Here is a 15,632-nt window from a genome sequence, read left to right as displayed (position 1 = left end):
CCAGAGTTCCAATTAAGTCAATTTTTGGTCTTTAGGGGCTACCTCTAAAATTGTGAGACTATAGGCCAATACTAACTAATACGGACTTTACCTGCCACGTGGTGATGAGTGGCAACTTGTTTTTGGCAAGTAGGATGAGAGTGTGTTATAGCAATCAGTGTTTATGTTTGAACCTGTATTTAAAGCCAACAAATTATTTGAAACTGGGCAGTTAAACAGTGTTAAACATACTATATAAGATGCTTTCTACTGTTTAGTCTGTTTAGCTAACTGTTTAGTTAATACTGTATGTAATTGACAGACAGCTATAATTTGGTATATTCTTCATTCAGAGGTAAAAGGTAAATTTAGTAACTTTTTTTTTTAGTCCATCTTAGGTGCCATTTTTAAATTTAGTCTTCCTGAAGCATAACTACTGTCACACCCTTTCAGATTCCAAAACCTTGAACCAGTGAGTCCTGTTTTCTAGTTATTAGCCATTTCCCTCAGCCTAATGGAGGAGATAATAAATATGTAACATGTCAGGGATGAGGGCTACAGACAAAGCAGAGTAAGAAGGAGTGGGCGGGGCTTCCCTGGTGGCGCAGTGGTTGAGAGTCCGCCTGCCGATGCAGGGGACACGGGTGCGTGCCCCGGTCCGGGAAGATCCCACATGCCGCGGAGCGGCTGGGCCCGTGAGCCATGGCCGCTGAACCTGCGCATCCAGAGCCTGTGCTCCGCAACGGGAGAGGCCACAACAGTGAGAGGCCCGTGTACCGCAAAAAAAAAAAAAAAAAGGAGTGGGCGGTAATGCGTGATAGAGGTGCTGTTTTAGATAGATCAAGGGGACTCTAATGTCACATTTGAGCAGAGACCCAGTGGAAGTGAAGGGGAGACCCGTGTTGACATCTGGGGGAAGAACATTTCAGGTACATGCAAAGGCTCTGAGATGGACTAAGTCAGTCAGTATGATCTGAGTCAGTATTATCAGAGTAATTAAGGGGGAAAGTGGTGCAAGGTAAAGGCCAAACCGTACCTACCTTGTAGGCCATGGACAGACCTTGAATTTTGCTCTGAGTGGGATGGCGGCTGTTAGACCTTGGCACCGAGGAGTGACATGACCTATGATTTAATGGGGTCACTCTGGCTGCCGAGATGAGAATAGACTGAAGAGGATCAGTGGTGGGGTCAGGGAGACTGGTTAAGAGGATATTGCAGTCACAGGGAAGAGGAGATCAGAAAGGTAGTGGTAGAGGTGATGTTTTTTAAGGTAGAGCTGTAAGAACTTACTAATGGATCAAATTTGGGGACTGATTGGAGGAGAGAAATCAAGGATAATTCCAAGGCTCTGGGCCTAATCTACTGGAGGAACGGAGTTGCCTGAATGGATGGGGAAGACTGGGTGGAACAGATTTTAAGGCAGAGGGTAGGAGGCAGGGAATAACAAGGGCTTGGTTTTTGACATGATTTGTGAGAAGTAGCAAAGATACTTTAAATATCTTTTAAAAATATATTCAAGTCATATGTGTGAAGAACAATTTACCTGAAGGACCCTATACTTTATATAACCAGAGAATTGCCTGATATTTCTGCCCTTCGGTCCCGTCCTAGAGTACATTTCCCTTAGTCTCTTGAATAATCTTTGTCATTGAACATTTGCTAGAGGCGTTTCCAAAATCCTAGTAAATTATTTCCCTGTTTCCCTTTTGGTGACCTGCTTGGTTATGTTCTTGGAATTTTTTGGTTCCTAATGCATGACCTTTTTAAGAACAAAGATCAGAGGCTGTAGATCCCAGTCTTATTTCTTCCCAGTTGCTTTATGTATAAACTGGGACAGCCAGGGTGAGCAAATCCATGGACCCTGAACATGCCACCACTGTAGGATGGGTTAGTTGAGCTGACGCTATTGATTTTTTTTTTTTTTTTTTTTTTTTTTGGCGGTACATGGGCCTCTCACTGTTGTGGCCTCTCCCGTTGCGGAGCACAGGCTCCGGACGCGCAGGCTCAGCGGCCATGGCTCACGGACCCAGCCGCTCCGCGGCATGTGGGATCTTCCCAGACCGGGGCACGAACCCGTGTCCCCTGCATCGGCAGGCGGACTCTCAACCACTGCGCCACCAGGGAAGCCCCTAGGCTATTGATTTTTGAATGTGTTCTTCCCACTGGACAGTATGCTCCTTGAGGGCAGGGGTTGTTGGCTGCTTAATCTTTATATTTCCTGAATCTAGCCTAGCATTTGATACAAGGGTTAACAATAAATGTTGAATATGTGAATGTTTCTGAATAAATTTTAAGAAACTAAATATGTCTTTTCTCTTTTGTCTCATTTGTATAGCGCCTGATGGCAACAAAGTGCAAGATAAGAAAACCGCGGCCTCCAACCGGCCTGCTTCTGCTATTTCAGGACAGAATAGCAACCACACAGGAAATAAACCAGGTACTATGCATTGCCTTTGCTGTGGAAAAAGGAAGGTTAACCCAAAGGGCTTAGTCATGCTAGAATTTAGGAGAGCTTGGTTTCAGTCCTGCCACCAAAACACACACTCAGACTGACTCGTATGAATATGTCAGAGAACCTCTCACACCTTGATTTTCTCTCTTTAAAATGGAGATTCAAGGCTATGCCCTACTTACCTCTCAGAATCATTTTGACAGTCAGTGAGATGGTGTATGTGAATGCACTGTTTACTGTCAAGCAGTGTGTAAGAGGAAATAATTTTGCCATTCTGCCTGAAATGATAGATATGACACCATTTTCTGTACCTGTATGCCCAGCATTGTTGCATATCTCTTTTGTGACTTTTTCAAAAACCACTTAAGGAAATCATTACACACAGTATAGCTGGTATAGAATGATGTTTTTGTTCTCCATTCCCTGCAATGATTGTACACCTACACAGTAATTTCATCTGATAGCCTGTGATTCATGGTCTATTCCACTCAGTGATACGACGAAGCAAACACTCTGTAAACATAATACAAACAATTGAACAGACAATGCAGTTGCTTCCAGGTATCAACCATTGTGTGGTCCTTGGGAGAGACTAACTTACAGTCTGATGATAAGAGACAGTCAAAGGAAGGTAAAGGCAAATTGAACACCCCATGAGGTTCTTGGAAGCGTACATCCAAGGCCGAAGTCACTCAAGAACAGTGAATCAGTGAGAATAAAGATGGAAATAACGGTACCTAGCCCCATAGAAAACATTCCCTATTGCACCTAGTTTTGTGGGGCTTTTTTTCCCATGTGGAAAAGGTCTTGAACAGAGAAGGTAAATCTAGCTTGCCGTTTAGGAGAGAAATAACCAGTACTACTGCAGGTATTGCATGAGTAACCATTACTGGCAAATGATGTGTAGTTTCAGTGGAGTTTTAATTTGTAGGCTAAGATTTCCCCATTTAGTCAGTTTGCATTTTCATTCATTTATCCATCCATCTATCCACCCAAAGCCCAGCCACCATCTAATGTTTATTGAGTAGTTGCCTTATGACTGGGACTGTGAGAGATACTGTATGAGCAAATCAACAGGGCCCCTGTCCTCATGCAGCTTGTTCTAGTGGACTTTTGTTCCTTATACTCCAGTGAGCATCCTTGTAGAAGTAGAAGCTCTTTAGTCTGAAAATCCCGTTTGTTTTACCATGAGAATTGAACATAGCTAAATGGTTTGTACTGGTTTTCCCTTGTTTTCCCCATCAACCATTGCTTCTAATTGCTACATTCTTTACTGTGCAATTTATACTTTTATATCCCGATAACTTGTTTATTTATCTGGTGCTAGTACTGTATAGGTAGTAGGGAAATATTATTAAAAGACATAATTCCTACCCTCTAGCTGACAGTATGGTGGAGTAAACCAGTATATGAATAAATCATTCTAACACAGTATTTCCATTATCAGAAGAGACATATGCAGAGTGCATAGAAATATAGAGGCCCAAAACATCTTTTCTGCTCCAACTGGCCATCTCTTTATAGAGCCATTTGATTTATGTTGCCGGAGTCAAGTTCAGTGAGGAGACGTTTCATTTCAGATTACATCTGCTTTCTTGTGTATACACACAGCAAAGATACATAGAAGACTCTTATTTTTAAAACCACGATGTTATCTTCCTGAGTATCTCTGAAGGTGACATAAGAGGTTCCAAGTTGGAGTTCCAGGCTTGAGTAAAACCTTTTGATTTTATGGGATATGAGTCACAGGAATGTCTGTCTAAAGCAGTTTTTGTTGATTTTCTTACTGTAGGAACTTAAAAAGAAAAGAAGCACATGCTGTTTGGGGGATATTTTGAGTATTGCCCTAACCAGATGCAAGTATCCTGACAATGAAAAAGCGTCCCTTTTTATCCAGTAAATTTTCGTGAAATTTCTTGCCCTCCTTTACTTTCTGATACTTATGCTCTAGAACATCTCTGATTTAGAAAGCATCTATTCACATTCAAATTGTTAATATTTTACGTTTAAAACATGTAACGGAAGGTCCTCATGGTGTTTTATAAATATGTGCACACTGTGTCTTGTGTTACCCAAGAGGGAAGGGTACTCTCAGCTGTGAATACTTGAACCAAGTCCAAAAGAGACACTTTGTAAAGTTACAGAGTCTGCTTATGACTACTGTTAACTGAGGAAGTGCGAGATGCTTCTTCAGAACTCCATCAGCTGCCTCCAAATGGTAAAAGTTTTGTTTGTTTGTTCGTTTGTTTTTTAGCAGATGTAAGCTTTTATATATAGAATTTCCTGGATAAACAACAAGGTCCTACTGTATAGCACAGGGAACTACATTCAATATCCTATGATAAACCATCATGAAAAGGAATATTAAAAAAAGTATATACGTGTATCAATGAATCACCCTGCAGTACAGCAGAAATTAACACAACACTAAATCAACCACACTTCAACAAAAAAAGTTGTCTGTGTATGACCTAAAATCGAGCCTTGGACTCCACTGTTCCACCCACTTTGGGAAACACCAAGCTTACATTGTTCTCCTTCTGTAACACCCTCCTCCCATGCCATCCACACTTCTTAAAGCAAGTGTGTCTCTGGCGATCCTTCTCAGTTGCCACATCCACTGTGAAGCTTTTCCTGAGAACAAGCTGTGAATCTTCTTCCCACGCATTCCCTCTGTGCTTCGAGCGATTATTTCTTAGAGGACTCATTTCACCTCCTCCTTGATTGTAACCCAAATGGTAAAAGTTTGACCTGATTAGAAGAGAAAATTGCATTTTCTTCATGAACTACTGGGCACGTACCTGAGAAAAGCAGAAACTCCAGTTTATTAAAAATGCCTCTTAATTCCTATCCCTCTACTATTCCCCACCACAAGTCTTTAGAAGAGCCAGTAGAACTTTCTTCTTATAAATAATAAATAAATTTCCCTCATGGAGGAAAACATGACCTGTAATCTTCCAGCTGTTTTCTGATTCTAATGACACTGTAGATGCCAGGCTGTGAAAAGGGGGGACAGAATTGAGTTAAAGATGGGATTTTAAGGCCTAACTCTGACACTTAACTGTGCCACCTTCCTTAGTCACATGCATTTATTTCCTTTAGTTTTCTCATTTGGAAAATAGGCACAATAACTCTTCATTGAATGACTAGCTGCTTGACTAACTCATAGGATTATTGTGAAGAATAAACTGATAATATATATGGAAGTCCTTGTAAAAAGTCCTAACAGAAGTAGTTTACTGTATAAACAGTAGTGGTTCAGATAGGAGTCAAGGTCTACTGAGTTCTTGGAAAAAAGCCTTGTCAAAGTGAGTTGATTTTCTTGATCTTTGAGGGTCACTCTTTAGTTCCGATTTTTGCAGAATAGTCCAGGTTTACACACGTCGCCACAGACAGACTCTTATCAGCACGCCCTTTCACTTTTAAAAGTGCCCTCATTTGGGTAGTCCCTCTACTTTGCAATCATCACAGGTAGGAGGTTGGATGCAGAGTGTAGCTGCAAGCTTACCGCCACCGAAATCCTATTTCTCTTAAAACTTCTCCATCTGAGAATAAGTAACTCAGTTCTATTCTAACAACGTTAGATCTGTTGGGAAACAATGTGAAATGTTCGTGATGTCAAATCATTTTCTATACCTTCATTTTGTTCCAGAGAAAAGTGATATGAGGGTAGAAATGAGAGGGAGACAAAAATTACAGAAAATTCACTATTTACTTGGAATTATTCAATTGTATTTTTTCTTTCTGAAATCCTACCTTTAAAGACCATTTTTATCAGTTTTTAGTTATTAAATCTTAAAATTGTAATTGCTAGTATTTACATTTTAAAAAGTCTGTTGTCAACTACAAGATTGGTATGAGTTTGCCCCAGTAGTGATGCTTAATGGAAGTGTACTGGCTCTGAAAGTTAGCTAAAACTGTTGGCCCATTTGTTTATTCATTCTCTCTCTCTTTTTTTTTTTTTTGGCCATGCCCTTGGCATGTGGGGTTCTTAGTTCCCTGACCAGGGATTGAACCCATGCCTCCTGCATTGGAAGCACAGAGTCTTAACCACTGGACAGCCAGGGAAGTCCCCTCATTCATTCATTTAATAAGTACTTATCGAATGCCTTCCTTCCTGTCAAATATAGTCCTAGGCAATGGGGAATATAACAATGAACAAAACTGACCAGGCTCTGCTCTTCCCTACCTGCATTCACAGCCATCTTTCATCTGTCACAGGGTGTTTATTAACATTCTAGTATCAAAGTGGCTTTTTATTAATGTGACCAGAAGGGCAGAAACAGAATTCAAACTGAATACCTTTTTCACTCTACAGTATTTTCTATTGCCAGGTCCCCAAACCAACCGAAACTGTCTAGCATATCATAGTCAGTATGCATCTTATACTTTAGAAATGTGTTGCATTTGTTCTCAACTTCCTCAAACCTAATTCTAAATAAATACTGATTGAGATCAGTACTGAAGTGATAAAGGTGGCCAGTGGGAATATTCCGACTCTTAAGCATTGCCCTTATTTATAGTTCTTATTGATATATCTGCATAGAACTGTATACAGCCTGTTGTTGTATACAGTTGTTACCAGACAGGATACAGTTTGTGAAGAGTGTAATTTTCATATGAAATGATAGCATAGAAATCAGAGGTAAACTATGCCCCCTCTTGCATTGCTCTTTTCCAACTATGCATCTAAAAGGCAAGCAAGCATTCCATTGCATAACTGAGTATTGCCTCATGACTGCAGAAACATCAGTTATTGACTTAGAGTTCTCAGGGTTGGTTTGGATGGAAGAAGGTAGATGAGGATGAGTGTGCGTGTCCCATACGTTGCTATTAAAACCTTCTTTTCAAAATTTTGTGTGAAATTTGGCAAGTACTTGAAAGTAAGCTAGAAATGTCACATACTCCATATTCCATGAACAAAATTTGACTTTATAGACTCTGTTTTACAGACTTTCTATAATGTGCCTATGTGGCTTTTATAAATAAAGTTGATTTTCAAGTTTCATAATAAAATCAAAGTTTTCATGAGGGAGTAAAACCTCATTATTTAAGGACTTCTTTTAAGCAATAAGTAATTGTTGGAAGTCTTTCTTCTGACTTCATTTTGGCTTTTGTTCTCAGATCATTTTTTCTTCAAAATACCATTTTGCTATGGCTGTCACTTCCAAAAACAAAGGACAGCAGAACTCCCCTGTCTGTGATCCTTAACAAAGTGCCTGAGGGGAGTCCACGTGCCCCTCTTCTAGTGTCAGAGGAAAACCTTTTGGGACCAGAGGCCACATTTTTCTACATAAAAAATATTTGAGACCTCATAAATGATTAGTAAATCTGGGAAATAATTATCATAATGAGTATGAGCTAGTGAGGGGTTCGTATTATGAATTTTTTGAAAAAGCATACCTTAAAGCAAAGGAAAAGCATAAAATATCATCGCCTGGTCCTGACCATGATACACACTGCCAGGTTTATGCAGGTCCTAATGTACTTTTAGACAGTTTTTATTTCCCTTAAATGTACAAATTCTGTGACATTTAAGAGGCATTTGTGATGCAAGTCCTTTAAGTCTGTTGATGAAGCTCTGCCAGTTGTCTCTAAAGTATTATTCCAGTAGGTTTCTATTTTTAATAAGAGATCTTAAAATTGTGATGTTAATTAAGTAGCAGGGAAAACAAAGCTGATTTTAAGTGTAATTATCATCATCATTATTATTACTATGCTTTTCCTTTTATTTAGTAACAGGCAGAGTGAGTGTATTCATGTGACCCTCTGCTGGAAACCCCGTGGTGGCATCTCACTCAGAGCATAATCCAGAGTCCTCACCAGGCCCTCAGGTCTCTGGCCCCATCACTTACTGATCTCACTCTGCTCCAGTGGCTCAGATCTTCATATCGTTTCTTGAACACCTTAGGTACTCGTAACCTCAGGGCCTTTGCACTTGCTTTTCCTCTCTTGGAATATCTGCACGGGTAGCTCCCTTACTTCCATCTGGTTTTTACACATAAAAGCTACCATCACAATTAGACTTCCCTTGGCACCTATCCAAAATGTCAGACCTCCCCTTCCTGCCATTTCACAATCCCCTTGGCTGCTTTGCTATCTCCTTAGCATTTATTGCAGTCTAACATTTTATATATTGCCCTTTTTTTCACTCTCTATATTTTACTTATTTATTCCATAAATTTTCCCTAAGCAAACCCCATTTGGGCAAAGATTTCTGTCTTTTTTGTTAATAGCTCTCTTTTCAGCACATACAACACTGCCTGGTGCACAGTAGCTATTCAGTGTGTTCAGTAAATGAGTGAATTTATTGAGATTTATCAAGTTCTAGGCACTGTGCTAACGCTGTTACAAGCATTATTTTATTTAATCCTTACAATGATGTGAGATAGATAGGTTCTATTTTATCCTCATAGGCAATAAGTGAAAAACCCATGAACCCTATATCATAGCTTAAGGCTTAGAGAGCTGAGTGAGTAATTCGGCCAAATCTCACAGCAAGTGAGTGACAGAACCGGAAGTGATCTCATGCCCGTCTGACTCCAGAGCTGGGCTGTTCACATCTATCTGGTGAACATGTATTTAGTATAATAAATTCACTTAGGAGTCTATGTGCTGTTAAGGAACAGGCTTTTTGAAACATAAAAACGCTAGAGGTTCAGTAGCTTAGGAACACAAAACCTCATATATATTGTTTGATAAATACAAGCCAAAGGCACAGTTATGTTTTACACAAATTTTGGGGGGACTGTGTGTCTTTTTATTTTACTTTATTTTTTTGAGTTTTATTGAGATATAATTGACATACAGCATCAATTAAACTGTGTAAGTTTAAGGTGTACAGCATAATGACTTGACTTATATTGTGACATGTTTATCCCAATGTGTTTAGTTAACATCCATCATCTTATATGAAAAAAAAAAAAGAAATGGGTTTTTTCCTTGTGATGAGATCTCTTAGAATCTAACCTCTTATGTAATATTTTTAAATAGAAGATAATACTTGGAAATTCTCAGGAAAATTATAATAAAGTGTATCACTGAAAGTATAGTTACATGTACTAATTGTTGTCACGTTACTATACGTAAGATGTAGTAATATTTCATTCATCAGATTTACTGGACAAAAAGATATTTATCAGTGTATATCGTTTCTCAAAATCTGCCCCTCTTCTCATGTTTTTTTTTTCTCTTTTTCAGACCCTCCACCAGTGCTGCGCGTTGATGACCGGCAGCGGCTGGCGAGGGAGCGGCGTGAGGAGCGGGAGAAGCAGCTAGGTATCCGCAGCCCTCGCTTGATCTTTCAAGGACACCGTTGTTGAAATGTTACTTTTTTCCCCTCGAGGATGATGGACAAACAGACATCACTCTAATAAGCATGCTTTCTAGCATGCCTTTATGAGTTTTGCAGATGGATTGGGAAACAGAATTTAGTATGTTGATATAAACATAGAACTAGGGCTTTCCTGGTGGTGCAGTGGTTGAGAATCCGCCTGCCGATGCAGGGGACACAGGTTCGTGCCCCGGTCCGGGAAGATCCCACGTGCCGCGGAGCGGCTGGGCCCGTGAGCCATGGCCGCTGAGCCTGCATGTCCGGAGCCTGTGCTCCGCAATGGGAGAGCCACAACAGTGAGAGGCCCACATAATGCAAAAAAAAAAAAAAATACCAGGAGAGTCAGCATGTGGTTCTTTTTATGTGAACAGTTATGAGACTGTGCACTGCTAGGGCACTCACTGCTTTCGATGTTGAAATAATGCTGCTGTTGAATTTATAGACTGATGCTACCAATGTGCTGCCAGGAAAAACACAAGACCTGTGCTGAGGGGTCTGATTTTTCTTTTGTTATCTAAGGCCCTAGCAAAAGGTTAGCAACTGCAGCATTTGCCACGTAATCACCTAGAGAGCTGGGTCACAGGACGAGCTTACCAGGAAGCCAAGATCCGAGCACTCAGCAGTCCTTGTCTTCCAGAACATTGAGCAAGGATGTTGGTGCCAACTCCTCCTTTAATGTCCATTTATGCAAAGTTGCTAAAACAGGATACTCTCTTTATGTGCCTTGGAAAGATGAAATGTCTAGTCAGTGTGTCTCATTGTTTCCAGAGCGTCTGGATATTTTAAAACCAGAGCTGAGTTAGGTTGCCACAGTCTTTCCAGTGGATGACCTATAACTTTTCTAAAGTTCTACTGCATTTTGTAAACGTTAATGTTTCAGTTGGAAAACCCAGCCCCATATCCCATCTCTGATTATTTGTATTCAAGAATCCAAATTTGTGAAATTCACTGGAAGCTGATTTTCAAAAGTCTGTTGACATTGTTTACATTCTTTGAACACAGGTCTCTTTCTCTCCCTTGCCATCACGGTCATGTGAGGTCATTTCTTATGCTGCCAAGGTTTTTTCAACACAGATTTCAATGACTTGCTGGCAGTAAACAAGCTGCGTGTTTCTGTGTTTAGAGTTTGCACCCAGGCTTGAAGTTCCCTGCCTCTATCAGGTCTCCCTCGGGCTGGTAGGTTCTTGGAGAACAGGGCTGCCTGTGGCCCTGAGGCGGGTCCCTCTTTGCTTGGAGTGCTGTGTAGTCTGGAGACCTTTCTTCTGTGAACTGTGCCCACTGCTCCCCAGTAAAGGTCAGTTAGACAAGTGGATCAGAGCTGAGAGGGAAAGGCAGAGCTACTAAAGCAGGAAGAGATTCCAGGCGAGCATAAGTATTTACACTCTGGTTTTGGATCCATCCAAGCAAAGATAAGCACTTGTGTCCTCTCCCCTCTCCACCCCATCCCTGTTGGGTTAGGTTTCCCACTGTTAAATGTCTCCTTAGCACTGCAGTGTGGATTCGTATCTACCTGAGTAAAAGTAGCTCCCTAGGGTCAGGAGACGACTCCTGTATCATTTAAATCCCATCATGAATTAGCTTCTGCACCTTAACTCATACCTTTCCATTTGGGTTTCTTTGTCTTTCAGATCCACGCGTTATTAGTTCTTTTTGTAGAAAGTATAAATATGCTAGTCACACAAAAATCATTTCCCTTCTTATGCTATAAAGTTGTATAGCTCTGAGCCTGCAGATTCTCCCTACAAGTTGCCTAACTTTATCTGTTGTGTGGCTGGGTTTCTTCTTAATATGTGGCCCCATTTTAATTCATGTCGATGATGTAGAACATGGCTTATTAGTTTATATAGTTAAAAACTCTATTTGCTAGGTATTGTGTTAAGAAGATGAATAAAGGTTGAGGCCCAGCCCTCCAGGGCTAGCTACCGTCTAGTGGTGGGGAGGCGGGAACAGATAAACACACAGCAATTCTAATAGAGGGTGGTATTGAAGGGGTATGCACATGGGGCATCGAGAACCCCACAGAAGGACCTAGCCCAGCCTGAGGATGTCAGGGGCCACCTGAACGTCCAACTAGAGGATGAAGAGGAGTCATCCAGGGAGCTAGAAGAGGTGGGGACTGTAGAGCACTGACGCAAGACAGGTGGCAAAAGGGCATCTGGTAACAGACCCAACCTGCTTATCAGATTCTTATATGGGTCAAAGTAACGTTCAGATTATTGTATTATCCTGTGGTCACAGCTTTACTTTGTTGGTGAGCTAGCGTATCATAGACATGGTTTTTCTTTCTTCTTACCCTACCGTATTTAATACCATAGTTTTTCTTCTTTTTTTTTTTGACCCCACCACTCAGTTTGTGGGATCTTAATTCCCCTGACCAGGGATTGAACCCGGGCCCTCAGCAGTGAGAGGAGTCCTAACCACTGGACCGCCAGGGAATTCCCAGTTTTCCTTAATTTTGATATTATCTCTTTTGTTGTCATTGACAGTCATAATTTTAATGAAATACATTTTTATCTATCATATTTCTGTTTTATTTTACTCATTTTTATTTTTTTCTGCATTATTTGCATTTTCTTTTAAAATTTCTTTTAAATTTTGGCCTATTCTTTTAAGCTGTCAGAGTAGAAACTAATCTTCATAAATACACAAATAAACATTCATGCACACGTACATTTGTAAAAGAGTCATCTAAAATCTAGCATCTAATTTAAGCTGTGCCTTAGAATACATAAGGGTAATTTCTAAAAAAATTTTAGTTCTAAAAGAAAAAGTGCAGCTGATAAACTACCCATAAATATAAACTGTGCTGTGGAGAAGCTATGATGGGAGTAGAATAGTTTAAAAAAAAAAAAAAGGTGGGAGGGGTGAGGAAGGGCTGTCACTTAATAGCAGGTCTTTGGGGTGTACTTTTTGAAAACACGAAAGCAGTTGATAATATCAACTATTATCAAACTTTAAAGCTTTCCAAGTTAGAAAAAAAATACATTCCAGAAATTCCAACAAAGCAAAGTTTAAAGTTATTGGCCAGTGAGATTGATTATTCACTGTTGGATGTAGGTTGAAATTAACATTGAAATCATTAAAGATTTTTTTTTTTTGTAATCCACATTTTTAAAAAGCAAGTTAAAAGGGAGAATAAAGGTCTTTGTTTTGGGCTGCATGTCATGTTTGTACTGTTCTACAAACAGGGAGGATCTATTAATAACTTTCTGTAGGATAAATTTCTGAGTCATGCTTTAATGCTTTATGGTAGGATTATATCATGTGGCCTGCTCTTTCCACATTATCCTTCAATTTATCACGTAAAATCAGGCATAATTCTTCAAGTACGGGACTGTTCTGTTTGTTTGGTTGAGCATATGCACTCTGAAAGCTTGATTTTTCTGCCTTAAAAGGTTTTCCCATGAAGAAATCTCCTCAACCACTATTTCATCTGATTCTATTCAGGCCGTTCCTTCAAACTTCTCTCTCTTGACTTCTGCATCTTTTTTACCATCTCTCTTCTAAGCTTTAATTTTGGTTTTCTTCCTGGGGTAAGTGGGAGAATTGTATTTTTAATTGTACAAAAAAGGAGGGTTGTGTCATGGTTTCAACCCTCCTTTTTTGATAATGTGGGTTTCACATTTCCAACTTACTCATAAGGCAGTAGGTGCTTTCCTGTCATCTGAAACTCAGCCTCTATACCAGCGATCCCCAACCTTTTTGGCACCAGGGACCAGTTTCGTGGAAGACAGTTTTTCCGTGGGGGCGTGGTGGTTGGTTGGTACAGGCAGTAATGCGAGCGGTGGAGAGCGGCAGGTGAAGCTTTGCTCGCCTGCCCACCCCCCAGCTCCTGCTGTTCAGCCTGCTTCCTAACAGGCCTCGGACCGCTACCGGTCCGTGGCCCGCAGGTCGGGGACCCCCGCTCTATACAACTACATTGCCCATCAACTTTCCCTCCAGAACACTCCTCTGAGGAATTTCTGTGTCTCGGTCAATTGCACCAGCATCCCCCCTGCCCCGCCCAATTATCTTTCCACTATTTTTGATGCTTTCTCCTGCTGCTGGAGGCACTGGCATCTTTCTACCAGCCTTAACTACCGCATCTTTTACAGAATGAAACGTGGTGGTCCAGAGCTGTGCACTGCCTAGTCTCCACTCGGACCTGTTGAGCTGTTTGTAGGTACCAGTGGTCAGCCTGGACTCAGCCTAGTCCTCTAGCTGGGGCTTCAGCTACCTCTAGCCTGGTTTGTAGGTGGAATTTGCCACACTCACTATCCCTGAATCCATTTAGTCTCAAGACCAGCAGGCCTCTGTCTTCAACATAGGTCTCAGATCCATGCCTTTAAATTTGCTGCCTATGCACTCATCCTAGTTCAGACCTTAGTAAATTTAGATTTTAGTTACCCAAAACTATCTCATGGATGTACTTCATTCCTCTAGCTTGGTCACGGTTAGTGCCAGTCCTTCTTTTTGACGCCTTCCTGGTTTTTATGATCTTTCCCCTTTTGGAAACTCTCATTTTCTTACTCTATATCTTGCATAACTATCATATTTTAGCTCACATTCTAGTGCCACTTTATATGCTACTGAACTTTTTCTATTTGGACTTTATAGAACTTTCTGGTTTTATATATTTTAAACTTTTAAAGGGTATGGCCATGGTTTTCTAATTCTTTTTATCCCAGTATACAGAGCTAAATATAAAACAGATGCGTAATAAATATTTGCTGATTTTCCTGATTTTACCCGTCTTTAATTACGTCTTAATAATATTAATATTATTCATTAATAATAATAATGTTTATTGAGCACTAACTATGGGCCAAGCAGTGTTCTAAACACTTCACTCTGTATTATCACATTTAGGTGCAAATTAACACAATAGTTGTACTTTTTTTTTTTTTTTTTTTTTTTTGCGGTACGCAGGCCTCACTGCTGTGGCCCCTCCCGCTGAGGAGCACAGGCTCCGGACGCGCAGGCTCAGAGGCCATGGCTCACAGGCCCAGCTGCTCTGCAGCATGTGGGATCCTCCCGAACCAGGGCACAAACCCATGTCCCCTGCATCGGCAGGCGGACTCTCAACCACTGCGCCACCAGGGAAGCCCAGTTGTACTTTTTGTTGTGTGAGCCTGCCATAGTTGCTGATGTTAAGTTATTTTATGGACTGTCATTTATTTTATTTTAAAAGTGCATTGTGATAATTTAGCTCAAGGGAGGAACTGAATCTTAAAAAATGGGATAGTTAATAGACCCTTTCTTCTTTCTGCCATATCAACTATATTTTCTTATTTTTTTTAAATCTATATATGGCTGTGTTGGGTCTTCATTTCTGTGCGAGGGCTTTCTCCAGCTGTGGCAAGCAGGGGCCACTCTTCATCACGGTGCGCAGGCCTCTCACTGTTGCGGCCTCTCTTGCTGCGGAGCACAGGCTCCAGACGCGCAGGCTCAGTAACTGTGGCCCACGGGCCCAGCCGCTCCGTGCATGTGGGATCCTCCCAGACCAGGGCCCGAACCCACGTCCCCTGCATTGGCAGGTAGACTCTCAACCACTGCGCCATCAGAGAAGCCCCTAAGCATATTTTTAATATGGACAGGATCACCAAGATCAATGTTTACATTCTTGAACAAGTGGTGATTCTGTTAAGTAGAGAGTGGTCCCTATGCTTCAGATGCGGTGGTAGATTTTCCGAAGTTTCAGAGCTGGGCACATACCCAGCTCTCACGTGGAGGAAGAGCTATTCTGCTTCCTCATGCACAAGCAAGGTACATGGGTGCTGTACTCACTGTCCATTTGACACAGAACCAGAGGGTAAATGTAAGTGTTGGAGCAGATTCTGATATCTTTTTGAGAAAATTTTGTGGCATTGACCATTTGTTAGCCTTGGA

General features: G+C 40.9%; 1 protein-coding gene across 10 annotated transcripts in view; it reads left to right on the top strand.

Moving 5' to 3' along the window:
* MAP7 (microtubule associated protein 7) overlaps positions 1-15,632 on the top strand; it is a 166,062-nt gene that overhangs the window by 100,947 nt on the left and 49,483 nt on the right. For all 10 annotated transcript variants that reach the window (XM_060283922.2, XM_060283920.1, XM_060283924.1 and 7 more), the window contains 2 exons: positions 2,315-2,416; positions 9,632-9,709. In XM_060283922.2, coding sequence (XP_060139905.1) covers positions 2,315-2,416; positions 9,632-9,709 — 180 coding nt within the window. The remainder of the gene's footprint in view (positions 1-2,314; positions 2,417-9,631; positions 9,710-15,632) is intronic.

This window comes from Globicephala melas, chromosome 14, assembly GCF_963455315.2.
Source record: "Globicephala melas chromosome 14, mGloMel1.2, whole genome shotgun sequence".
NCBI classification, from domain to species: domain Eukaryota; kingdom Metazoa; phylum Chordata; class Mammalia; order Artiodactyla; family Delphinidae; genus Globicephala; species Globicephala melas.
Note: the sequence above shows the minus strand (reverse complement) of the source record. Positions and strands in the feature narration are given on the sequence as shown.